This window comes from Onychostoma macrolepis, chromosome 12, assembly GCF_012432095.1.
Source record: "Onychostoma macrolepis isolate SWU-2019 chromosome 12, ASM1243209v1, whole genome shotgun sequence".
In the NCBI taxonomy this organism is placed as follows: Eukaryota; Metazoa; Chordata; class Actinopteri; order Cypriniformes; family Cyprinidae; genus Onychostoma; species Onychostoma macrolepis.
The window spans coordinates 20,914,792-20,941,297 of record NC_081166.1 but is presented as its reverse complement, the minus strand read 5'-3'; the positions used below and the strand labels follow the sequence as shown (position 1 = coordinate 20,941,297).

General features: G+C 36.9%; 1 protein-coding gene across 5 annotated transcripts in view; it reads left to right on the top strand.

Annotated features, from left to right (window-relative positions):
* Window positions 1-290: 290 nt before the first annotated feature.
* avl9 (AVL9 homolog (S. cerevisiase)) overlaps window positions 291-26,506 on the top strand; it is a 120,070-nt gene continuing 93,854 nt past the window's right edge. For 3 of the 5 annotated variants that reach the window (XR_009273665.1, XR_009273664.1, XM_058793454.1), the window contains exons 1-3: window positions 291-505; window positions 1,087-1,308; window positions 25,423-25,543. Coding sequence is in view for 3 of the 5 variants with exons in the window: in XM_058793454.1 (XP_058649437.1) it covers window positions 1,234-1,308; window positions 25,423-25,543 (196 nt within the window). In the remaining 2 variants the exon portion in view is untranslated. The remainder of the gene's footprint in view (window positions 506-1,086; window positions 1,309-25,422; window positions 25,544-26,506) is intronic. The other 2 variants (XM_058793453.1, XM_058793452.1) reach the window with 2 other exon arrangements.

Sequence of the window (26,506 nt, the reverse complement as noted above, 5' to 3'; positions counted from 1 at the left end):
GATAAATAGTATCTCGGGGACCCGCTACGTCTATTTCTTGTTCTGCACTGTCTATGGGTAGCGCAGCGTCACCATACAGATTTAACAACACGCACAGCTAAATAAAACAGGCTGGGTGCTGATTAAAATTTCTGAAATAAATATTTCTGCGAAACGCGTTAGGTTGCACAGAAGAAAGCCCGATCTAGGACATGCCCCGTACAGCAGCAGCGGACTATTATTTTGCTGAACGAAGTGAGCATGACGTCACGGGCTCAGATTTGGTTGGCCAATCAGCGGAAAGGGGCATGTCATGACGCCCACAAGGGGAAAACGAATTTTGAAGTTGTTTATCCGTTTTCTACCCGTGAACCAAAAAAACGAAAATCGAGCCAAAATCTCGTTTTTTTGAACAAATGAAAAAACGAAAAAACGACCGTTTTCTGGTTTCTGCTTATTTAATTTCAAATTGAAAAACAAATGATCAAAACGTACACGGACCCCTGGCCAGCCTTGTGGACTGAAGGTCAGTATAGGTAATTTAAAAACAGGCACTAAATGTGCATTGAAATTTCCATAAAACTTGTTCTCCATGCAGGGACCATATTCAGAAAAAATGTAGCTAACTGGCCTAGTTAGATGATTAACACAGTAAATCAGTCCAGTCTCCCCAGCTGTAAATGTGGTTGTCTTGTGTTGCTTATAATAAACTGGCATGTTGATATCACATAAGCAGTCTTTCAGAATGCTGTCAGTTACATGTAGATGAATACTGTATATGTTAGTGAGTAGTGTTTATGGGGTGTCGCTTTGGGACAGGTGAGGGAGGGAAAAATCACAGTATGCTCACTACAAAAAACTAGACTACACCACTGGCCTACCCTTATCATAAAATATCAATACAAATACAATTCTTATACACAATAAAACACCTAGGATTCATGTTTTAGAAATTATAAGGAAAATTAATGGATCAAAAGAATAATGCAATAATTAAATCAAATTAAATTAATAATTAAACCGGCGCATAGATGATGGATGGGTGATCTTTACGAGCCATGGCGCGCCCTCTGTCGGCAGCAAATAATATGTCTGCTTTTCTGCCAGGATGTTTGTTTGTGCTGGAGGCGGAGCATCGCGTGACATACACACTGACGGTCAGGGGTGCGGAAGTTACAGATTCTACACAACAAACGCTTATTTTATTGTTTTTTTCCTTGTCTTTTGGACTCTGATCTAATTATAATTGAGCTGATGGAGTCTCAGTGTAAAGAGGAACTCGTGTTGCACATCGTGGTGGTGGGATTTCATCATAAGAAGGGCTGTCAGGTAAGAGACTGTCCTCATGTTTGTTTCTAAATATTAATCTGCTTTAAACAGTAGTGTTTAACACTGTCACCCTTACCTGAAAGTGCCTTTACCATTGCATCGTGTGTTATTTACCATGGTACTGTGATATAGAGTGTAGAAAAATAGAGCAACTGGAGGAACACTGAATAATTAATGATTATAAATAATAAACAAAGCCTGTAATTCAGTACTGATGGTGACAAAGTGTGTGAGATCAAGCAGCCAGCTACTGATTTTTTTCTCTCCTCAAAAAAAAAAAAATCTTTCTATCATGGTTTTACAGGTGGTTTTTTTTTTCTTCTTTTTTTTTCTCCACAAACGTTATTAACGTATTGAAATGAATAGCACTTATTGTTTGAGTATTTATTTATTGGTATGTCCACTTACATGAAAAGACTTCAGTCATAAGTCATAGAGCAAAAGATTCAGTCAGTGTGGAAGAACTTGACTGGTCTGCAGAAAGTCAAGTCCTTGAGCCAAAAACTCATCAGCAAACACCAATGACTTGTACATACACTATATGGACAAAAGTATTGGGACACTCCCTTCTTTAGAACAGAAAAAGGCACTTCCAAAACTGTGGCAACAAAAATTGTATTTCCATCTCTGTTGTAACAATTTTGGAAGTGTCTAAAATGACTGTACCCATGTACAAGTCATTGGTGTTTGGTGATGAGTTTTTGGCTCAAGGTCTGCATTTAAAGTCACAGCAGAGGTGTTCAGCTGGCTTTCTGCAGACCAGTCAAGTTCTTCTACACTGACTGAATCAATCATTTATTTTTGAACCTTTCCTTAAGCCCCATTCGGACGGGACTAGTTTTACAGGGGGTCGTTAGAGAAATGTGTGTTTCACAGACGTACTTGGTGATTTTAATCCCGTCCGAATCTGCCATGTATGCGTTTTTCTTACACAACCTCTGTAATAATTCCAGAGCAAATTACCTACTGTTTTTCAGCAAACTCAGTGATCATCTGAGAAAACTAATCCCGTCCGAATGCGATGTCTGTGATTGCCGGTGAGATTTTTTTTCATAACGCGTTTTCTTGTGTGTTTTGGCCAACGTGAATTACCGTAGACGCTCTTACCTCGCTCATGTTTGATATATTTGCCTCCCGGCAAGGAAAAAATAAGTAAATCAATTAAAAACAATAATAAAATCAAGAGTCAGATCACGTAAACCATTCAGACTGGCTATTGTAATATCTGCGTCAGGTAAAATTACTCGTGTTCATTTCTGCACTCAATTACATGTTTTAATTACATATGCACCTTTATGAAAATTAAACACGGGTTTACTACAAATAAATAACTAAAGTAAAACTAAAGCAACCACACATTAACATGGTTTTGCTATACTCGCCATATATCTTCACCATGGTAATTGTAGTAAAACTGTTATACTAATGGTAATCAATCCGAATGACACGCAATGCACGCATACAGAGCGCATGACCTCTGAAACGCCCAGATGTACAAAACAGGACCTCCCACCTCTGTAATAAACACAGAGATGTTAGACCCGTTCGAATTGGTACATGAAAATTGCAGACATCAGGTGATAAGAATCGAAACTCAAACGTAGTTTAGAAAACTAGTCCCGTCCGAATAGGGCTTATACACAGAGGCATTGTCATGTTAAAATAGAAAAGGGTCCTGTCCAAACTGTTGCTATAAAATTAGAAGCAAACAATTCCCTGAATATCATTATGCTTAAACTTTAAGATTTGTACTCATGGAAATTACTAAAGTAGTCAAACCTGTTCAAAAAAGGGGGTGTCTCAATACTTTTGGCAATATAGTATATTTGACAGTTAATTAATGACGTTGCCACGCGTCACTCCCGGATAATCGAAAATGGGCAAAAAGGCGGGATGTGTGTGGAGCTGCCCATCTAACAATTTTTGGTTCCCAGAGTTTTTGGTTCCCAGAATGTTCTCAGGAACATTCCCTTTTGGGTAGCCAGGAAAGTTTTCTTAACGTAAATAGAACGTTCCCTTTAGGTTAGGGGAACGTTCTCGGCAGGTTCCCGGAACGTTCCCCTAACCTAAAGGGAACATTCTATTTACGTTCCTAGAAAGTTCTCTTAAGGTTCCCAGAACGTTCTCCTAACCTCTTTACTCCGATACCACTGCTGTCAGTAATCATCTAGCACTCCCGTCCCGAGTAACTTAGAGTATAAGCGGCATGGAAGACGGACAGATATGGACCTCAATAATCAGTACTACAAACCATTTGTCTTGTTTCAAACTATTGTTTAATCATTTGAATTATCCGTTAATATAAGATTTCTTTATTATAACTACCATGTAACTTACCATATAATAACCCAGATCTTACGTTTCTTAAGCACCAAATAACAATGACTTCAACAAAATATTGGGTTTTAAGAATGCAAATTTTATTTTGCCCGCGGTTCACCGGCGTTTTGCTCATCGTTATTCAAGCGGACCACCAGCGGCAGCTGCCGCTTTTCCGACAGCAGTCCGCTGACGAGCCGCCAGTTTATAATTTCTCTTTGCTGGTGGTCCATGGTTGGTCCGAGGTTCATAATCAGTTCGATTACGCTAACCAAAATGTCCTTGCACACAATAATGGATCAAAAACAATGTACAAAGGCAATTGCAAATTTATTTTCAGTGAACAGATTAAACATACAAATGCATACAGTATATGTATCAGATGGTTTTATCCAATGTGACTTTCAAATAGAAGCATTCAATTCACATATGTCCATACAAAAGTCAACCACAAAATTAACCATGGTTTAACTATGATAGTTGTAGTAAATTCACAGTAACTACCATAACCATGGTCTTACTACAGCATAGTAGTAAACCTAACTACAAACTTCACCATGGTTCCAAAAACTATGGTTAACACAGTTTTACTCCAGCATTACTAAAATATTACTTTAGTAGAACCATGATATCAAAACCTTAGTTTGAGAAAAACTAAAAAACCCTGATTACTACAGTTATGGTTACTAGTTTTATCATAGTAAAAACATGGTTAACTGTTGTAAGGGTACACTGCTTTTCACAATCAAAGCAGCTTTAGAAAATTTCAAGGTTTCAAAAAAAAAAATCCTATCAACAGCCTGAGGTGACTGTGACTCAATGGGGAGCATCTTCTGGCAACAAATTAATGTCTAAATGTCAATAACTCTAAGATAATACAAGTTATGTGTTCAAAGGCATGTTCAGTTAAACAGACAAACATTAAAGGGTAAGTTTGGTGAATTTAAATCCACTTTATACTGTCACAAAGTCTGTAATATGTAAATAAACAATATTCGGATAATGCAAAATATTATTTGGCAGACAAATAAATGGGAATATCTCATGGAACTTAAACATTGATTAAACATTGTTCGTTCACATATATTACCATCATAGTAACAATACAGAGTGGGTTGAAAATCACTCAACGTATGCTTTAAGGCAATGATTACAATTAGGGGTCGACCGATATGTGTTTTTCAGGGCCGATGCCGATACCGATTATTACAGACCAAGTGGAACGATAACCGATATTTTTAACCAATATATTATGTATGATGTAAAAATTAAAATTAATGTCAAAATTAAGAATAACAAGGGCTCTGACAAAAACTGCCTTCCCTGGTGTTGATTGCACTTCTTACTCTTGTCATCCTCCATGCATCCATCTACAATAAGGGTAATATAAAGAGAGAGTTAAAAGTGGGGCCACTGCATGCTTCATGATTAAGCCTATGAATACTGTACTAGAGCTAAACAGCTTGGGGAAATGTAAGTATTTGGCTTCAATAATTTACATGTTAGAAATGTATGTGTAATAGCATAACCTCTCATAATTATAATATAATAAGTGTAAATAATTTAATTGTCTTCATAGCTCCATTGTAGAAGTTGTGAAGAAGACTGCAACTATTTTAATTAAACTATAACACTAATAACCTGTTATAGGCACACTTGGTTCAATAGCCTATTGAAATGTCATAATTCATGTCGTCCTAATCTTGGCCTATGTGACAGTATCTTAATCTTAGCCTATGTGACAGTAATTTCGATTAGTTTTAATTTACAGTGCAGTGCAAATGAAGCCATAAAACATTAATTTCAGTTATCTTTTAATCAAAAGAGTTAAACTCATTTTTTTGGCAAACAAATGGGTTTACCATTAAAATTAAAAACATGGAAGAAATAGCGTATTGTGTGATTATTCTTTTAAACAAAAGTTGTTGTTGTAGTAGTAGTAGTAGTAGTAGTAGTGGATAAACCAAACTTTTATTTTGACGGGTTTCCATGAGGACCTCTTAAGTTTCTGTAGCCTATGTATATGATATGACGATCGTTTTACTCAAATGAAACGATCAAATGCTCAGGAAGCAACTCTCAGAGCAGTTCTGGGGATGTTGTTCATGTATTTATGTCCTCATTTAGTGAGACGGCAGATGACACGCAGAACATGCAGAATTCATATTTAAATAAGTCTTTTTGCAGCTTAATATTTACAGATACTAGTCCATAGCACGAGTCGATTTAAGTGTACTGACCTACTTTTGATTAATTCATCCAAACTTTGACGAACTCCGTGTTCGGTAAATTCCCTTTATATGACTGGATTCTGCGATTCCGTCTGCGTTTTCCCCATCGCGGAAAACATAAATAGATAATATTGAGGTGTTTTGCAACTTCAGTGTAGTGGATTGTGATTTATTGCAACTTGAGCAACGTCTGCTGCTGCCTTTGAGAGACAACTGATGCGTGATCACTGAAACTGTAGCAAGCGCTTTCAGTGTGAGAGTGCCTTAACTTCCACATTGATTGGTCTGACTCGTGACTCCAAACAAATCAGATGCGCGGTGGGCGGAGACTGCTCTAGGCCACAGAGTGGTGAGTTCTGACAGGCTGCCTCAGAGCCAAATAGCGTGGTTTCAAAATTAAATAATTTTATCGGCACATCGGTTGTGAAAATGACCGATACCGATAATCATAAAAATGCTTAATATCGGTGACGATAATCGGCCAGGCCGATAATCGGTCGACCCCTAATTACAATACATAACATTTGTCAGGTTGGTATGTTCATCTATAGTTGTCATCATCTGGGGTCTTCATGAGTGTTGACATCATCTGAAGTCACCACAAGTGAGGCTGGATCCAAGCTGTAGTAACACTGGGATAGGAAACCTGAGAGATAGAAACAGGAAAAAAGGAGAAGAATTAGCATAGATGCTGTTCATATTATTTCAGGCAAAAGATGATCATACACATTTATTACTAGAGTACAAGGTTATGAGATGTGTTATGTGAATGCTTGGCTAAAAGATGCATTTTTAATCTAGATTTAAACAGAGAGAGTGTGTCTGAGCCCCAAACATTATCGGAAGGCTATTTGAGAATTTAAGAGTAAAATGCGAAAAATCTCTGCCTCCTTTACTGGACTTTGATATTCTGGGTACTACCAATAGTCCAGAGTTTTGTGACATTATTTAGCTTACTTTGCTTTAATTTGGTTAAATCGCAATCTGATTTTATTCTATATCCCCTAGTAAGCATATAATTTGTCCCCAGTATTCAGGGAACAGTCTACACTCTAGAAAGTAGTTTTATAGTCCATTCAAATAAAATGTTTTAATTGGTCAAACATTTAGAAGACTACAGCAAGTTATGTCAATTAAAATTTAACCATTTACTCCGTGTGTTTTATATGTTACCTCAACTAAGATTTATTATTTGGGCATCATAAGAAGTTGTGGGGGAACTAAAACATATATTTTTATAGTTTAACAAAATTATTAAATTATTAAAAATGATTAACTGGTGTTTATCAATCACTAAAAACACAATTTACAACACATAATAGCCATTATTTAATAACAATCTGCATTTATAACATTTGTCATACAGACTAAATATACAGGCTTAAAGAAAAAAAGTCACCTACATCTCGGATGGCCTAAGGGTCAGTAAATTAACAGCAAATTTTCATTTTTAGGTGAACTTTCCCTTTAAAGCTCCAGCTGACAAACATTACATCTGTAATACAACTGCAAAATTCAGTTTAAACTTTAATGAACTAAGAAAAACCTAAACAAGCTAAACAAAATGTTAGCAAACAAACATTTACAAATATTACTACTGTTCACAATTACATCTTTAAAATGAGGCAGAAGACACAAAAAAATAAATTAAATTAAAAAAACGAAGCAGGAGTTACAGTATATAAAATCAAGTCAAGTAATCTTTATTTATAATGCACTTTATACAATACTGATTGTGTCAAAGCAGCTTTACAGCTTAATAATGCAAGAGGACAATAACAAGTCATTTTTCCAGTTAAAGTCAGTTCATTGATGATTCAATTAAATCATCATTCAGTTCAGCTCTCTTCCAATAGTGTCTATGCAATCAGCCAAGCGTCCCCAAATAAGCAAGCTAAAGGCGACAGCGGCAAGGACTCAAAACTCCATCGGTGACAGAAACTGAGTAGAAAACCTTGGGAGAAACCAGGCTCAGTCGAGGAGCAGTTCTCCTCTGGCCAGATGAAACCAGCATGGCATGGTTTAATTCCTGCACAGGTCAGATTGAGCAGAGGACTTGTCTGGTTCTCGTGGTCTTGTCCCGACGGCCAACGAGGTCTTCACTGGGGATCTGTCTCTGGAGCTGAGATGGTCTCCGCTGACATTCAGGGTTGTAGAGGTCATCTCTAGGTGCTGATCCACCATCTGATCTGGATACGGACTGGATCTGGGTGGCTATGGTGACCTCGGAATAATAATGAAACAGACTAATATTAGTGTAGATGCCACTGAGAACAATAAAGCACATTTTAATTGTATTAAACACTCTAAACATTTACACACATTACCTGGAATGAAAACAATAAACTCCTAGTCTTGAAGGTACACACAGTATGTAGTTGCAGTGGAGCGGTCTGGTGTTTGGTGCCTTGGAAGAACTGACTGGGTGTGAGCACGTTCCCTTTACTTAAATTTCCCTCAGACATAACGTATCACAGTACCGTTTCTAGGCATAGGCGAGCTAGGCGGTCGCCTAGGGCGCACCAGCTCAAGGGGCGCCAATTAGCGCACGTACGTTTTAGCAGGGTTGTGATAAAGAGTGGCACGGTCACCCTGAAATATGACTGCCGCCCCCACTGGATCCCCAACATCATTGGGCTAGAGTACTGTCAATCTGACAATGCCTGTATGCCATTGGATCAGAGCACTGTCAATTGCTGCCTGATCGTTGCATGCTTGCGTTTTGAGCGCTCATCAACGCCATTAGATCAGTGGGCTCTGTCAGTGCTTTGGCAAGGTAACGCTTTTTTTTTTTTTTTTTTGCCATGCAATAAAACAAAGTTCAAAGGCCAATTTAAAATATTGGTACAGTAAATAAAGTGCACAAAATCAGTATTTTGTTTAGGCAGTATTTGTGGCAGTTGATAAATCGTGTTGCGAGATTTGTCCAAAAGGTGTGCGTTTTTTTTTCCCATATAAACTTTAACAACCAATTAAAAAATATTGGTATAGTAAAATTTGCTAATTCACGAGATCAATACATCCTTTATTAAACTGCTTTGTCGAGTTTAATACATCCTTATGGAGGTGTCGAAATGCTGATCACTTCTAACACAGCACTTAATGGAGAAGCGTCATACACATAGAGGGCAGAGCGTCACGTTATTTAAAGGGGAAGTTCACGCGTTAATGAGTATCAAAGGATTAAGTAGCTGCATTGATTACTTTTATGCCACTGATCAGGCTTTTATATGTAGCTTGGGGCAACAAAGGGTTTTATAGGTTTGACTGAAATAATAATGCAATAACTGACACTTTAAATCAACAACAACAAAACAAAACAACTGAACAAAAAACAGATAAAGACAAAAAGTAGCCATTGATAGTATATAAACATGTATCCAAATTAATTTATGTGTGATTTATGTGTAAATTATGTGCAATGTCTTAGCTACTGGGGATTGTTACATGGGGCTATACAGGCATCTAGTGGCAACACAATGATATTACAGATAATAAATTGTGCAAAATGTTTATCTTAAAGGGATAGTTCACCCAAAAATGAAAATTCTGTCATCATTTACTCACCCTCAAGTAGTTCCAAACCTGTATGAATTTCTTTGTTCTGCCGAACACAAAGGAAGATATTTTGAAGAACGTTTGTAACCAGGCTGTTTTGGGGCACCATTGACTTCCATAGTAGGAAAAAAAAATACTATGGAAGTCAATTGTTCCCCAGAACTGCTCTGTTTCCCACATTCTTCAGAATATGTTCCTTTGTCTTTGTGTTCAGCAGAGCAAAGACATTCATGCAAGTTTGGAACTATTTGAGGGTGAGTAAATGATGACAGAATTTTTATTTTTGGGTGAACTATCCCTTTAAGTCAATTGAACTCAATCTACACAAATTAGTATCGTTACTATGACAACCAATTTGAATGTAACAAGAAACTGGTGTCTGAAAAGAATATATTATATATATCATTGTGGGGGTGGGGGGGGGCAATAGGGATTTCGCCTAGGGCGTCAAATTGGCTAGAAACGGCCCTGACGTATCATACAATGCTTATTCAATGTTTTTATTTATGTTGTACGCTTGTGTATAAATATATACATTTTAAATAAAACATTTACACCTTTATAATATACGTTTTTATTAATGCAGTATAACGTTAAGTACAAAGATTTATTCAGAGCCACTTGACTTACTTGATGCCTGAACTTGACATATACTGTCTTATATCCACTTTTTAACAACACATAAAACACTTTCTAAATGTCCACTCAAAAAGGTTGGATATGTTGCATGATTTTCTCGTTAAATTTAGTCTAAAAAATAACATTTATTTAGTGCAACTCACCTGACTCATGAACTTGACAAGAAGGTGGCGCTGTTTCTCCCGTGAAGTCACTCAGAATGATCTCAGTGTTGGTTGGATTTGTTTTTTAGTTTAGTCAACATTTAGCATTCTGATTGTTGACTGGATTTGAAAATAACCATTCATTTAATATTTTTAAAATATACTTGTGCAGACTTAATGTCTTCTCAACTAAGCACAAGCAATAAAAAGAGTTCAACTTAGAACTAATAGAGAGATACAACCACGATCAGATGATAGAAGCAGGTCATTTGTAACTCGAATGAGAGCAGTCTCAGTACTATGATCTCTAAGAAGTAATATAATTGTGAGGATACTACCTTTTCTAGTATCTTTGACAGAAAAGGGAGATTTGAGATCGGTCTGTAATTAACTAGATCTTTGGGGTCAAGTTCTGTTTTTTTAATGAGAGGCTTAATAACAGCCAATTTGAAGGTTTTGGGGACATATCCTAATGACAATGATGAATTAATAATAGCCAAAACAGGATCTATAACTTCTGGAAGCAGCTCTTTTAGTAGTTTAGATGGGATAGGGTCTAACATACAGTGGGTATGTAAGAGCGCGGTGCAAACAACTTTTATGAACAATTTTATAAAATCCTTAAGGAATGTGACCAGAAAAAAGAACTAGTAGTTATGGGTGATTTCAATATAAATTGGGATAATAAATCAGATAGGAAAAAAAAAACTTAAATAAATTGTAGATTCAATCTTATCCAACTAGTGAATGGCCCAACAAGAGTGACTAGTTCGTCACAGACACAAACAGATTTGATGTTTACAAATAGGCCAGAGAGAATAATGAAAACATATAATCTTCTGACGGGAATATCTGATCATAATATTACATTATTGGCACGAAAACTCACTAGAAAACATTTTGAAAGTAGAGTTCAGACAAAATGTAATCTTCAGAGAATTAAAAAAAATGAAATTAGTAACTTTGAAAATGCCCTTCGGCAGATTGATTGGTCAAGTCTACTGTATAGTGAAGATATTAGGAATAGCAGTGATATATTTCTTACAACTATTAATAAAATAATATCTTCTTTTACTAGGAAGGTTAAAAATAAATCTAGACAAAAAATGACATTACCCTGGCTCAATGATGCCCTTTGGCAGCATATGAAAGAGAGAGACTTTGCATTGAAAAGGGCACTTAAATCAGAACATAGTAACTATAGGCACATTTTTATATCCTTAAGAAATAAAGTAGTAAGAAATATAATTTCTTACTGGATATAATTTTTTATTAGAATAATTGATGATGCGAGGGTAATGGGAAGATGATTTGGAAAAATCTTAATAAATTGACTGGAAGAAATATTGACCATAGACAAAGTTAAATAGAACTTAAAATAAATGGAATTTTAATTCAGGATCAGGAAAGGTTTGCAAACATTAAAAAAAAAATACAAAAATAAAAATAATATATATATATATATATATATATATATATATATATATATATATATATATATTTTATAAATTCAGTAGAGGAACTGTCTAAAAGCTTTTCATCTAAAGATATTGTGTGTAGTCCAATCAATCATAATAAACCAATTTTTAGAATATGTGAAATATCTGATGTAGAAGTAATAAATATTATAAGTTCTTTTAGAGCCTCAAAAGCGAAGGATGCATACGGATTAGATACTGCATATTTTAGCTTGTCCTATCACCAATTTAATTAATTTCTCACACTGTAAAAAAAAAAAATCGTAAAAAAATGGTCAAATGACTGGCAGCTACGGCTGCCAAACAAAAACCCTAAAATTACAATAAAATACTTTAATTGAAATAAAGTGCAAAAACAATCATTTTACAGAAATTTTCATTGAAGGTTTTACATAGAGAGCACTAAAAAATTCCTTGATATTTTGGGTCTGTAGCCTTTTCAAGACTGTGTACGACCTCAAACTTTATTGAATGTGTAGCTTTTGAGCACAATGGTAAGATATGTCAATTCAGTTGTAAGTGTAAAACAGCACGCCTTAATTTTTGTCTCACATCAAATAGATGAATAATCGTCCTAAAAAGAAATAACGACTTAGTCAAACACTCTCAAGAAATTTTCTTAATTTTCATTTATTTCTATAAACACTGAATGCTGATGGCTCTCAGAGAGAGAAGGCCTCACCTACAGTACAGTCATAGTAGTGACACATACAGTCCGACAAACAAAATGTGAGCCGCGTCGTCCATAATCCTGATCGTCTGACTTAGTAAAATGTCAGTCACAATAGATCAAGAGGAGGATTTCTGTATTCTGTATGCATTATAGCAATTTTTCTTAAATTATGTATACATTTTTGCATTTTGTAATTCAATGATTTTTAGTCAATTTGCTTTGCGCAAAGATAATTCCTATGTAAAGATTATGTTTGAATTCTTTCTATAACCTTTACAAAAGCGTGGAACATAATAGTTCTCTAAATATGTTTGCATTACATCAAATAAATATGACAGAAGTGGAGAAACAAAGATGTTTAGCACATGCACACATTGTAGATGCTTACGTACACCTGAGATTCATACAATCAAAACAGTGATGTCTTAGCTATCAACATTTAGCCTATAGATTAAGCAGAACTAAACCGTTTAGGGGTTTGACATTAGACACGTGTTTGGATGTCTTCCATTCCCCCCCCCCCCAAAAAAAAACAAAACAAAGAACAACCCTCAGACATGACACCTTTCTTTTATCCCCAACCTGGAAAGGTAGACATCCTGACAACCTTCCTTATTCAGAAGCGGATGTAGACAAGTCGGTAGGAACAAATTGGTGACTAGGCAATTAATGCCATACAAATCAAACAAACATTGGTCCTCTTAAGGAGCCACTACATTACCCTTTGCTCGGCTATTTTTCCCACAGTCAGGATGACCCCCCTGACTAGGCATTAACATATACCATACAGATCAAACAAACATAAGGTGTCAATACACACACTTTGCTCAGCCATTTTTCCACAATCAGGAAAAGGCCCAACAACTCCAGGCTGGCCGTTAGCTACAGGCCAGGAATGAACTCCATAAAAACGCCATGGCACAGGTGAGTGATAAAAACATCATAAATCCAGTCATAAATCTGACAAATGTCAAATCAAATGATTTGTTTAGATCTTTTGATTTACACACCCTACTGTCATGTCAGTCAGGGCTGACAGGACCCCGGTGACGTGACAGTCAGGGTGACAGAGGGGTCATATACCCATAAATCAGGTCAGAAATCTACCCATGTATACATTTGACAAATGACAACCTGTCGATCAACGCTGACAGGGTGGTCATAAATCAGGTCATAAATCATCAAAGTGATGTACAGTATTGGTTACAACTACTTATGATGAGTCGTGCAGCAGTAATAATGTAACAAAAACATATAAAATTTCAAGCAAAATTATCATATTTATTCAAGCATTTAACATTTATAAGTTTAATTAAATGTCAGTAATGAACTGCATAAATTATAGCGATCACCAAGGTCCTCTTTCCCAAATGCGTTGTGATAACTAGAAAACAACTTTTGTTATGTGTTGATCACGAGAAAACAAGAAGAGGAAAAAAAAAATACATGGAACTTCCGTAGTAATAGAGAGCGCATCACTTCATGATCTTTTACTGTTTGCACTCCGATTGAGGCACATAAACAAACAGACCATCTGCACGTATTTACCTATTTGCCACATACAGTGAGGAAAATAAGTATTTGAACACCCTGCTATTTTGCAAGTTCTCCCACTTAGAAATCATGGAGGGGTCTGAAATTGTCATCGTAGGTGCATGTCCACTGTGAGAGACATAATCTAAAAAAAAAAATCCAGAAATCACAATGTATGATTTTTTAACTATTTATTTGTATGATACAGCTGCAAATAAGTATTTGAACACCTGAGAAAATCAATGTTAATATTTGGTACAGTAGCCTTTGTTTGCAATTACAGAGGTCAAACGTTTCCTGTAGTTTTTCACCAGGTTTGCACACACTGCAGGAGGGATTTTGGCCCACTCCTCCACACAGATCTTCTCTAGATCAGTCAGGTTTCTGGCCTGTCGCTGAGAAACACGGAGTTTGAGCTCCCTCCAAAGATTCTCTATTGGGTTTAGGTCTGGAGACTGGCTAGGCCACGCCAGAACCTTGATATGCTTCTTACAGAGCCACTCCTTGGTTATCCTGGCTGTGTGCTTGGTCATTGTCATGTTGGAAGACCCAGCCTCGACCCATCTTCAATGCTCTAACTGAGGGAAGGAGGTTGTTCCCCAAAATCTCGCAATACATGGCCCCGGTCATCCTCTCCTTAATACAGTGCAGTCGCCTGTCCCATGTGCAGAAAAACACCCCCAAAGCATGATGCTACCACCCCCATGCTTCACAGTAGGGATGGTGTTCTTGGGATGGTACTCATCATTCTTCTTCCTCCAAACACGTTTAGTGGAATTATGACCAAAAAGTTCTATTTTGGTCTCATCTGACCACATGACTTTCTCCCATGACTCCTCTGGATCATCCAAATGGTCATTGGCAAACTTAAGTCGGCCTGGACATGTGCTGGTTTAAGCAGGGGAACCTTCCGTGCCATGCATGATTTCAAACCATGACGTCTTAGTGTATTAGCAACAGTAACCTTGGAAACGGTGGTCCCAGCTCTTTTCAGGTCATTGACCAGCTCCTCCCGTGTAGTTCTGGGCTGATTTCTCACCTTTCTTAGGATCAGTGAGACCCCACGAGGTGAGATCTTGCATGGAGCCCCAGTCCGAGGGAGATTGACAGTCATGTTTAGCTTCTTCCATTTTCTAATGACTGCTCCAACAGTGGACCTTTTTTCACCAAGCTGCTTGGCAATTTCCCCGTAGCCCTTTCCAGCCTTGTGGAGGTGTACAATTTTGTCTCTAGTGTCTTTGGACAGCTCTTTGGTCTTGGCCATGTTAGTAGTTGGATTCTTACTGATTGTATGGGGTGGACAGGTGTCTTTATGCAGCTAACGACCTCAAACAGGTGCATCTAATTTAGGATAATAAATGGAGTGGAGGTGGACATTTTAAAGGCAGACTAACAGGTCTTTGAGGGTCAGAATTCTAGCTGATAGACAGGTGTTCAAATACTTATTTGCAGCTGTATCACACAAATAAATAATTAAAAAATCATACATTGTGATTTCTGGATTTTTTTTTTTAGATTATATCTGTCACAGTGGACATGCACCTACGATGACAATTTCAGACCCCTCCATGATTTCTAAGTGGGAGAACTTGCAAAGTAGCAGGGTGTTCAAATACTTATTTTCCTCACTGTATATCTTATTCCTATCTTATAATAGAGCACCTGCCTCAAGATCTCTGTCTGTTTACACTCCAATTGATGCACGTAACAAAACAGAAAATGCTGCTACTTCTGCTCTGCCTGCCCTAGATGAGTCTTCACACAAAACATGCCACAGCCAAAGTGAATTAATATTAAAAATCATGTGCATCAATCGCAGTGTCGGGTGGCTGTACACAGTGAGAGATCTTGAGACTTACAAGACGCTTTGGTGCCACGGGACATGTGCTCCATAACGAATTAAAACTGTTAAAATATGAAATAATATATACATATATAGGTGGAAAATGGCTAAATATATATATATATATATATAGATTGGCTTTTTTTTTTTTTTTTCTCAAAATATTGAGGCAGGTGTAGAAAGGAATAAAATGTACTGTAATAAGTGTAGAATTGCACTGTCTGTTTACTCATTTGTGTCAATCGGAGTGAGAGAAGCAGTGAGAGATGTTGAGACAGGTGAAAAGCGTTTCTTTAATAGTGAATATTGACCTATTGTGCGTACTGTTGTGGCTCCCACTGTTAGCAGGGGATAATCGCTGCATTTGGGGTACAAAAGACAGAATAATGTATTGTGCCAAGAAGGTTGTCTGTTCATTCACACAGGCACGAACTGATTGGCAGCTGCCTTTAGCGGAGCCTTCACCAATTACCTCCGTTAATCAAAGCGTTCAGCACGGTCGTCTGTGAGTGATGTCACTTCCCAATACAAACACGTCCCTTAGTATAGTCCCGCCCCCTCACAATGATTGACAGCTTTCCGTGTAGACATCGGAAATTCAAATGCAAAAGGAATTGCGATTTCATTTGAGTTTTGGCAGGTTACATGCGCGACGCAGAGAAAGTGAAAAACCAAATGTGGTAATTAATATTGCTATTTAAATATGACAGGCTCATAACTCTTAAGCCATGGGAAATACAGTTGCAAATGGACTTTGATTTTTCATTTGAAATGTGGCAGTCACAGTGCGTTCGCGAAAGCGAAAATGCAAACGGTAATGCAAGATTTGCAATTGCATTTGGATTATGTCACAATTTATGTGCCTACATGTGGAAAACACAATTGAAAATACAATTTGCAATTGCTTTTGAAAATAGTCCTGAAAAACCTGCCATACTAAACACCATCCAGGCCGGTCTTGACAGTTGCGGTAGTATATGGTCTCGTGTTGTTTCTACCAACGCAGAAAAAAATACAAAAATAAATAAATAAACAAAACTGCTGTATAGCTGATTTATTAACATAGGTGTTGCACAGGCATTTGACGTGGAGTTAGAAAGGTTATATTCATGATAATCTCAACTTTTACTTTCTATTACTGTTAATGCGCAGCTATGAGAAAGAAAGCGAATGGTGAAAAAAAGGTGGGAGGGGGCCCTTGGAGGTAACTGGCCCCGGGGCTTTTGAAGTCATTATCCGTCCCTGCCTACGTGTCAGTATTCACAACCCTCTTTGTAATATTTAAATGTGATATGATCTGATAACTACACTTTTTAACATCTGTAAGAATTAGCTCTTAATTTTAGCTTCTTAGGGAATTGAATCTTACGATCCAGTCTGACTTGATTTGATTGAACTGATTCAAAATTTATAGCTTATACTTCATCAACTGTTCATCCAGCAATCGTTAAAATCAGTATATCTTAAAGGGGTCATATAATGCCATTTTTGTACAAGCTAATATGATTCTTTAGGGTCTAAATTGAAAGTTTGTAATATACTTTAATTAAAAATTCTCATTAGTATTGTAAGAAAACACTCATTTTACCTGCTCAAAAACAGCTCTGTTTTCAGCACACCGTTTTAGTGCGTGTGTTTTTAAATGCTAGTGAGCTTTGCTCGCCCCGCCCCTCTGTTCTGTGGGGCGTTTTTGACACAACACACATGGAGTGTTGCCTTGACAACAGTTGAGGGTATATTTTGAAGAATGGCAGCGGGAGTCTCTGAGGATACTGTGCAACCGTAACGTTTTGTTCATTATAAACGTGGGATTATTCATTATATTGAGAACGTTGTAAATAGAAAACATGCATGTACCCTGAATGTAAACATTAGCCACATACATCGTGAAGCGTGCTAGCGATTTGCAAAGATTAATATAAAGGTTAATTAAACGTTACACTCACTTCTTCTGGAGGTTCAGCAGGAACACGAATAGTTGGTACCGATTCTTTTTTCAGGAGCAGCTTCTTAGCAAAACCAGCTTTATACTGACCTTCATTTATAAAGCAGTCTGGTGAAAAATGATTCGCGCAAACATGAAAACATTGACGTTGCTCGTGGGGAATATTCCCTTCAAAAGCGAAACTCAGCCACTGTGTCTTCAGCGGTTCGGACTTAGGAACATCAAAATGACTGCTGTGTTCATTATTGCACCCGAGAACAGAACACCACAATCGCTTAGACGCCATTCTGCTCATAGACAGCTCCAGCGTATATCAACAATGACGCGCGGACTATGATTGACAGCTCGCTCACGAGCAAGGGCGGGTCTGTGTTGAAACACTGCTGTCAATCAACCATCGTGGGAGGGGCGTCCGACCGCATGACGTCACACGGTCGATCGGCTTGATTTGAGACAGGGTAAAACAAATAAGGAGATTAAAAAAAAAACACTGGATGGATTTTTATCATTTTATGATGGTTGTGTACAGGCACTGCTAACACACATTTCAGTACAATCAACTTGTAAAAGTGCATGTACCATTATATGACCCCTTTAACAATTTTGATATTTATATTATGCCCTGGCCAAAGGTCATAATAACTGTTAATGATAACTTCTTAAGCTATGAGCTAGGTAATGCAAGATCTGGTCAAATGTTTAGACTTTAAAATTACACACATGTAAGGACTTCAAATTCAGAGGGAATCAAATGGGAATCAGATCTAAAGATTTGATTCTGCTTGATTAAAATTTATTCAAAATTTATAGCTTACACTTCATCAACAACATCCAGCGTCTTAGTAGATTTTAGTGCATCTTACCAATTCTGTTTGTATTACTCCATGGCCAATGATAATACACAATTGGTAATTTATTAACTATGAGCAAGGTAACAAAAGATCGAGAGCTCAAGACAGTAACTTATCAAGCACATAAACACAAACACTGCTCTTTAAAATGAAACAAGTTTATTTGAGTTACTTTTAATACATTAAACTAACCTACTAAACATACACATAATACACACACACACACACACACACACATACATACATACATTTCTGAAAATGAGGATTATTGCGATTGAAGGAAGTCCCAAAATTCTAGTAAGTTATTCGCTACTAGTTCTTTAACTCGCAACCTGAGAAAATCACAAAGCAGAGATTTGGCTTATCTTTACTGCTCAACAGGATTTTTGCCCAGTTTTCCAGCCAGCAAGGAGATTTTGTTTGTTACTTGCGTTTTGGATGACAGCTGAGCGGGGTTGCCTCGATGACTTGTCTCAGCAACCAACATGTTGGTTTGGTCGTTCGGATGACGTCCTTTTGGGAAAGCCCTCGCGGTGATTGGTTGGTTGCCTGGTTAACGTGAGAGTGACATGCTCGGAGTTCTTTGGAGAGTCTGTTTGCAAAGACTTTAGGCTTTGAAGATTTCTGGTAGAGTCACAAAGTTTCAACAAAGTGTTTGAGTTCTGGATGGCAAGAATGCTAGTCACGTGTTGGAGTAGGCATTTCAGCAGTTTGAGCTGTTTGGGCGGTTTCAGCAGTTCAAGCAACGAGTTCCTTTTGGTCACTTGGTTTTAAACGAGCCGATTTGATCCATCCTAGGAGCGAATGTCTCAATCAGATATTGTTGCAGGTCTTTGCCACACCCCGTACTGTTCGGGCACAAATGAACATAATGCTGTATCTGTCACATGAGGAAATATCCTAGAAGATTTTCTGGATACTTCTATAAAGTGTTGTAACATGCTTACTGTATAAAACAAGCTTTCACCCAACAACAAACATATTTTGCATACACAGAGTACGTTTAATAACCTTATCTACTAAACGGGGTTATAATGCATAGATTAAAATAGCATAGTTTCCAATAAACACATCAAGCATAAAACATTATTTGGGAGTATATTGCTCTAATACTTGATAATAATAAATGATTTTGGTAACACTTTACAATAAGGTGTCATTTGTTAACATTAGTTAATGTGTTAACTAACATGAACAAACAATGATCAATACATTTATTACACTATTTATTCATCTTTGTTAACGTTAGTTAATAAAAATAGAGTTGTTCATTGTTAGTTCATGTTAGTTCACAGTGCATTAACTAATGTTAACAAACACAACTTGTGATTTTAATAATGCATTAGTAAATGCTGAAATTAACATTAACTGAGATTAAGAAATGCTGTAGAAGTATTGTTCATTCTTAGTTCATGTTAACTAATGTTGTTAACTAATGTTAACTAATGAACCTTATTGTAAAGTGTTACCATGATTTTAAATGTTTGTCCGTTGAAAATCATCATGCAAACTTGCGTTTCTTTGTCTGTAAAAGAGGAGAAAAGGGCGCGTTCTCTTTGGTATGTAAAGAGAAAAAGGGGAGATGTCCTGAGGTCACGAAAATGTCAGGGCGTAGGTCTGCTGATCGTTACAGCTCAGACATGGAGCTGTAAATCAGTCGACTGTGTTTATCAAATTATTAGTTTATGCGTAAATGGTCGTGGGTATCACAAGCCATCTGTTGCTGGAGTTAAAGTTGTCTTAGTGTTTTCAGGCCTGGAGATCATTTCTGTAAATCATCCCTTTCTGGGGTTCCTTTGTAGCTTTAAGTTATTCTAGGCGGGGAGAAGTTCTCTCTCCTCAAATCTACTATTGTTTTATGGATCTCGTGAGAAGACAGCAGAGCAGGACAGGGAACCGGCTGAGACACTTGGATTGTGATTAATCATGATTAATCGCAAATTTAAAATACTAGGATTTACCTGCAAAAATGTGTTGAAAAAGAAATGCATAACAAACTAATTTAAGGAAACAGAATCTTTCACACTTCCGCCAGGTATGAGACATAATCCTTATTATTCTTTTATCACTATTCTTTTGTTTTTATTCAGCCATTATCAGCCTTTAAACTGGCAATGAAACGTTTACCAAGCCACATCGCTTCAATCCCAGTATACATTTAGCCAACTATTATCAAAAGTATTTCTAAATAAATACAACAAAACATTTCTTGCATCCTTACGCAAAATATTGACCTGTTCTGCAGGTGCATTAGAGCTAACATTAGCATCATGCTTCATTAAACAATTTATGAGATTAATAGTACACTTTTACTCAGAACTCACTTCAAACCACCATTGAGTGTTTGTAATAACTTCCTTTTGCGATCACATGTGGAATTTGGTCGTTTACTGTTATTAAAATATGCTATTTATAGCCTTTTATATCGCTGCACAAATTAGCATTTCAGATGTACACATTCATCTCAAGAAAATCACGTACAAACCATATCCTATCGTAATCGTGTTTATTATCTTATATAATCTATAGTGGCTGTTGTCATGTTTATTTCTGCTGTGTAAAAGCCTTAACATGTATGCTCTAGCTGAAACTCACGTTATTTGTAATGTTACAACAGCCTCCTGTTCTTAAGTTGCCAGGGATACATTCAAGTGTAATACACATTAGTAAAAGGATCTATTTTAATTTTTATTTGTCTATTTACACCTTGGGCGGCCGTGGTACATTATAAAAGTAGCCCCAAAACCGCAACCCACGGCTCTGTAATTTTTCCCGCGACTGTATTTTCAAAATAGCCCACTTGTGCCGCTGCCCTGGCAACACTGGTTTGCTGTAGTACCCTCATCAACCTTCCACGCTGCGATGACGGCAAGAAGTTGGGGTCAAATCTTATCAAACGATTAATTTGCGTTAAAATATTAACACGTTAAATTTTTTGTATTAATCGCACGCGTTAACGTGTTACCGTTGACACCCCTAATATATATTTATATATATGCATGTATGTGTGTTTGTGCATAATTACAGTTACAAAACATGCATTCATAATATGCATTGACATATCACCTTCAGGTCATTTTTATATTGGATGCTCACAGGTTACATTCTTTTTTATTATTTAATAAATTTTTTTTAGACAAGGTTTCTAAAATGTTTTTAACATTTTGTTCTGGAACATTGTCTAACAGCAACCAAGATAGAGCATTGTGAAAAGTTAATAATTTGCTAATAATAAGTTAATGAAAATAATAATTTGTGTTTTCTGTAAGTCGACTGCCTGTATGTTTTCTTTCAGAATAATTGTTGGTCTAGTTTATTTTTAATATTAAAATAAAATTCTGAACACTATCATGTACTGGGGTCTGGGGTCATTTTGGGGCCCTTGAGATGTTTTGATATGCCCTGATATTTGTGCTTATTTCAGCTACTTAAAACATTCTATTGACCAACATGTAATTTTTTTGTATTCAGCACAAACTGTGCTACAATAATATGTGACCAAGATGGGTGTACATGTTTGCATTTTTTGGAAAAAAAATATTTTGCGTGGTTAGTAAGTTTTGGGAAAAAAAATGTAGCTGAAATAGAGCCATAAAACCCACACTAAATAGTTCTGAATAAGACTTTTGAGTAATCAGTCTTGTAGGCTAGAATATTTACTTAAAAATGATGTGAAAATCATTCTGCTTACTCATTCACAGAAAACAATATATTGATTAAAATTTTTAAAGACATGTTTTGTGATCGAAAGACTATATGCAAGGGAGTGGCAATGGCCTTGAACATTAAGTGAGTCTCACCTGAGAGACAAAGGGCCCTCCCCTAATGGCCCATCAGTGTGACTGTGACTTTGAGGCAGGTAAGAGAGAATGTGAGGAGATTGAAAAAAAAAAGTTTTTTTAAAAATTATTTGTATTTTATTTACAACACAGTATAATCAAAACATACATAATGAAGGTCAAAGACATATTATTGTGCACACTGATCTAACCACAGAGATGTGAACAGACTTTGAGTCATTCCTGCAACAGATTCTGTTCAACAAGTAAATCATACCTGATATTTATTCCATGGATTCAAGAAGAAAAAAAACATAATCAGTAGTCAAGGAGCTTGTTTTAACATAGAATATCAGAACATCTGATGTTGGTCCAGCACTCTCAGAGAAAATCAGTTTAAAGAGACATCAGGATTCATCTATGGTGCAGGTATCTGATTCAATAAAATACAAACAAACAAAAAAACATTTGTGAGCATGTTAATATCAGGAACATCTGTGTGTGTGTATAGGTTTTGTAGCCATAGATTCACACAATGCTTTGTACTATCATAAAAAATAACTTTTATTGTTTTATATACAGCATGAAAACATCAGAAATTTAAATACAAGAAATTTAAACATAAGAAATTTAAATACAATGAATTGCCCATCATATTCAAAATGTTTTACACGATTTCAAACATTGTAGTCAGGAATTATAGTTTGGGAAAAACCCAACTATGATTTTGTAGTCATATAGCCTAGTATATATGATTTTATAGTAGCCTATGATATGATTCTGTAGCTACAGACTCACGCATGCTTTGTACAATAAAAGGATGTACTTTGTACTATAAAAATGGATATTTTATATCTGAGAAACTAATTATTATTGTTTAGCACGCTGTTAAAATCAATTTGTGAACTGAGTATTAATAATAAACATGATCTAAACATTCTTAGACACATAGCATTCATCATGTTGTAGTTTGGGAACAACCCAACTAGTAAATCTGTTCAAGTTTATGTCACAATAAAACGTTAACTAATGCAAAAAAGAAACCTTACTTATCAGATTGATCTCCTCTACTGGATGAAATCTTGTTCTTCTTTCGAGGGAAATCCTGCCTTTTACTCAGTGCGCCTTCTTCCAGAAACGAACAGTAGCCGCGATGAACGACCTCCTTACTCTTTGTTTGTGTTGACCGTTTGCAGGTGCGCAAGTCCTACATAGATATTTACATATGAACGGCTCGAGCCGCGTGGGGGCGGGATTTCATTAGAGATAATGAGTTAGACGGGAAAGACTGAACATCGTGTTGGTTTCATACGGATTACTTCATCACAGAATGTTTGTTTTCGGTAAGACATGCTTCATTTAAAAGTAGACACTTCAAGCTTTCTATAGATATAACTCCTGTGTCTGTGTGCTGAGTATTTGCTGTATGCAAATTAATTCCTGTAGGGATTAAAGTGATAGTGTCAGGTGTGAGTGAAAGAGGACTCAGATGCAGAGTAGAGAATGGAGAAACTTTATTTCTCGCCACCAAAACACAAAATAACATAAACAATAATTAACAGCTGCTTAAGGAAGTGGAGATTCCAGAGCTGGTCGGCAGCGTCTGCGGACCATACAAGCTGCTGGATCTCCGTGCTACTAGTCCTGCAGCACAAGGGAACAGAAGGTCAGAGAAAGCAACGTAAATTGCACACAGAACACTAGCCAGGACAAAACAATCTACTCACAACGCAGAGCAGGAAAGTAGGGACATATAAGGGAGTGGGGGAATAAACGACAGGTGGGGGAGAGTCAGCTCGTGATCCGTGCACTCCCGCTGCACCATCAGCGCTGATTGCCCAGACCACGAGCTGCCGAACCTGACAGGACAACACAGACAGCAAGGGGAGCCGGGAAGGCACCTTGACCCGTGATAGATAGCAGCTGCTGCTGTCTGTATCCTTCAATGTAACCAATTAGATTAAGATTTTTTTTCTTTTTTTTTTTTTGGAGTGTAAAGTGACTATAGTCTTCTACGATATTTTGACACTGGAGCTATTTAGAGGGTTTCCACAGTCTTTATTGTCTTGCCAAGCCATATAATTTATACCAAAATTCACAGCCTCCATTGCTCTTTATTTGATTAAACATATGGTTTGAGCTCAGATGAGGATTTTCAAAATACTTTTAAAATGAATTACTTTTCTCCATGGGCTTTAAAGGTGCTGTATGTAATTTTTTGACTGTCCTATAGCATAAAAAATAATATATGCCTATGTTTGCCGATATTTAGGAAATTCACATACATGTTTCTCTGAAAACAATGCTACAGTTTTTTCTACTTAGATATGTGATTTTCGTTTGGAAATGTCTGTTTTTGTTTTGGTGTCTTTGATCCCGCCCACTGCCAATTTACCCAATTTGACTCTCTGGGTTGTTAGTTGGCATAAAACACAGCATATTGCAGCTATATGAAGCCAGCAAACAAACTAGGTCAGAGATAGCAGATTATATCCCACCTAATTAGCATTGGCATCTATCTAAAATGCTGATAAATATGCCTCTTGCTCTAAGACAAGAGTCATATTAAATCAACTTATCGACTTACAGTGTAAGGTTTGTCACCTTTCATTTTCAATTGACCCTTAACAAACACTCGCCCTTCTTAGTTATTAGGCTTGCTCATGTTGCATTGGCGCTACGCAGACCGAACGGCGTATGACATCAAAGTTCCGCAGATGACTCTTTATGGTTTTTAGTTGCTCTCGCTGTATTTTGATGACATACACCAACCGATGGTTCTCGAACAAGCCTATTGTTGCTACGTCCAACAAGCCATACATTGCGGAGCAAAGAGGTAGAAGAGGTCCCCTTTGGTAGAAATTGCGTTGTTTGCGTGGTGCCTTAACACGCTACCGGGTAAATTGCACTCGTTCCTGTGGCGTGTCCTCAATCTGGCAACCCGCATCAGCATGAGTCTGAGGACGAGGCGGTGAAAAAAACAACTTTCCAATACTTTGACTGCAGTAACCATTTCAACTGCTAGCTGTCAGTATTACATACTACACAAGGGATTCCCGACCCTGCTCCTGGAGTGCTACCATCCAGTCTACAGTTGTCTTTTTTTTTTCTTTTTTTTTCAGGTAGAATTCTCATATCCTCCCATTATTCCTGGGGCGGGTCATGACAGTAATACACTCCCTGAAGAATGGAAGTATCTGCCTTTCCTGGCATTGCCTGATGGAGCACATAATCATCAGGAAGGTAAAGTCTCAATTTACACACTTTACAAAAAATTGAAAGGGTTTTTCATCTAAATACTTTAATTGTTTTTGGGATTGTTTATTGTTTGTGATGGTAGGAAACTGTGGCAGTTTGAAATCATGTTTTTGAGACAGTTTTTGGTAAACTGCAGTTTTAATGACAAAATTCTCAGCAATGGCGATGAATTTGCACATTTTGTCTTTAAGCATATTAAAAACACCACCGCAGGGGGTCTTTAAATAGACTAAATAGGTTTCTTAAGTGTTCATTAGAGTTTTTGGGTAATATTGGGGTGTTTAGAGTGCGTGGTCTGAGAGTGTATTAATAATCTGTCACTTTTCTTAGCCAAATTACTGAATTCCTTAAATAGTAGACCAAGAGTATTAAGACTTAAAGGGTCACATCAGTTTCTGGCTGATTGTATGGTTTGGAGCTACAACTTTGGAGACAGCGGGTACTCAATGCCACCAGGTAGCTGTCAGTGAATTGTCATTTTACTAGAATTTTTCTATCTCAGTGATTTGGAGGCATAAAGAATTTGATCCAACCAAACAGCTGTTGCAACAGATGGGAAACTTCCTATGCAATGCTGTTTTCATGTGTTACTATTGGATGCATACATTTAGCTGCTATTTCAGAGTATCTAGACAAGAAAGGCAAGACTCCACAACCCAAGGTCCCTCTTATTATAAGCTAGTTATTTATTCTTCTCTGTTGAATGATGGGGTTGGTCTGGTAACCTCTGTACAGTATACACTGTGGTTGGGCTGTTTTAGAGAGTTCTGTGTTTGTTTGTTTATTTTACTTTCTTAGAACCTCTCAGAGTTCTAGAATACCTTTTTAATTCACATTAGATTTAAAGTGTATTGTAGAATTAGAATTATTTTCTTTTTGACAAGGATTGCTATCTTCAAGTTCAAGGAAACTTCTTCAGCAAGAAAACTGCAAACCTCTTTATGGGTA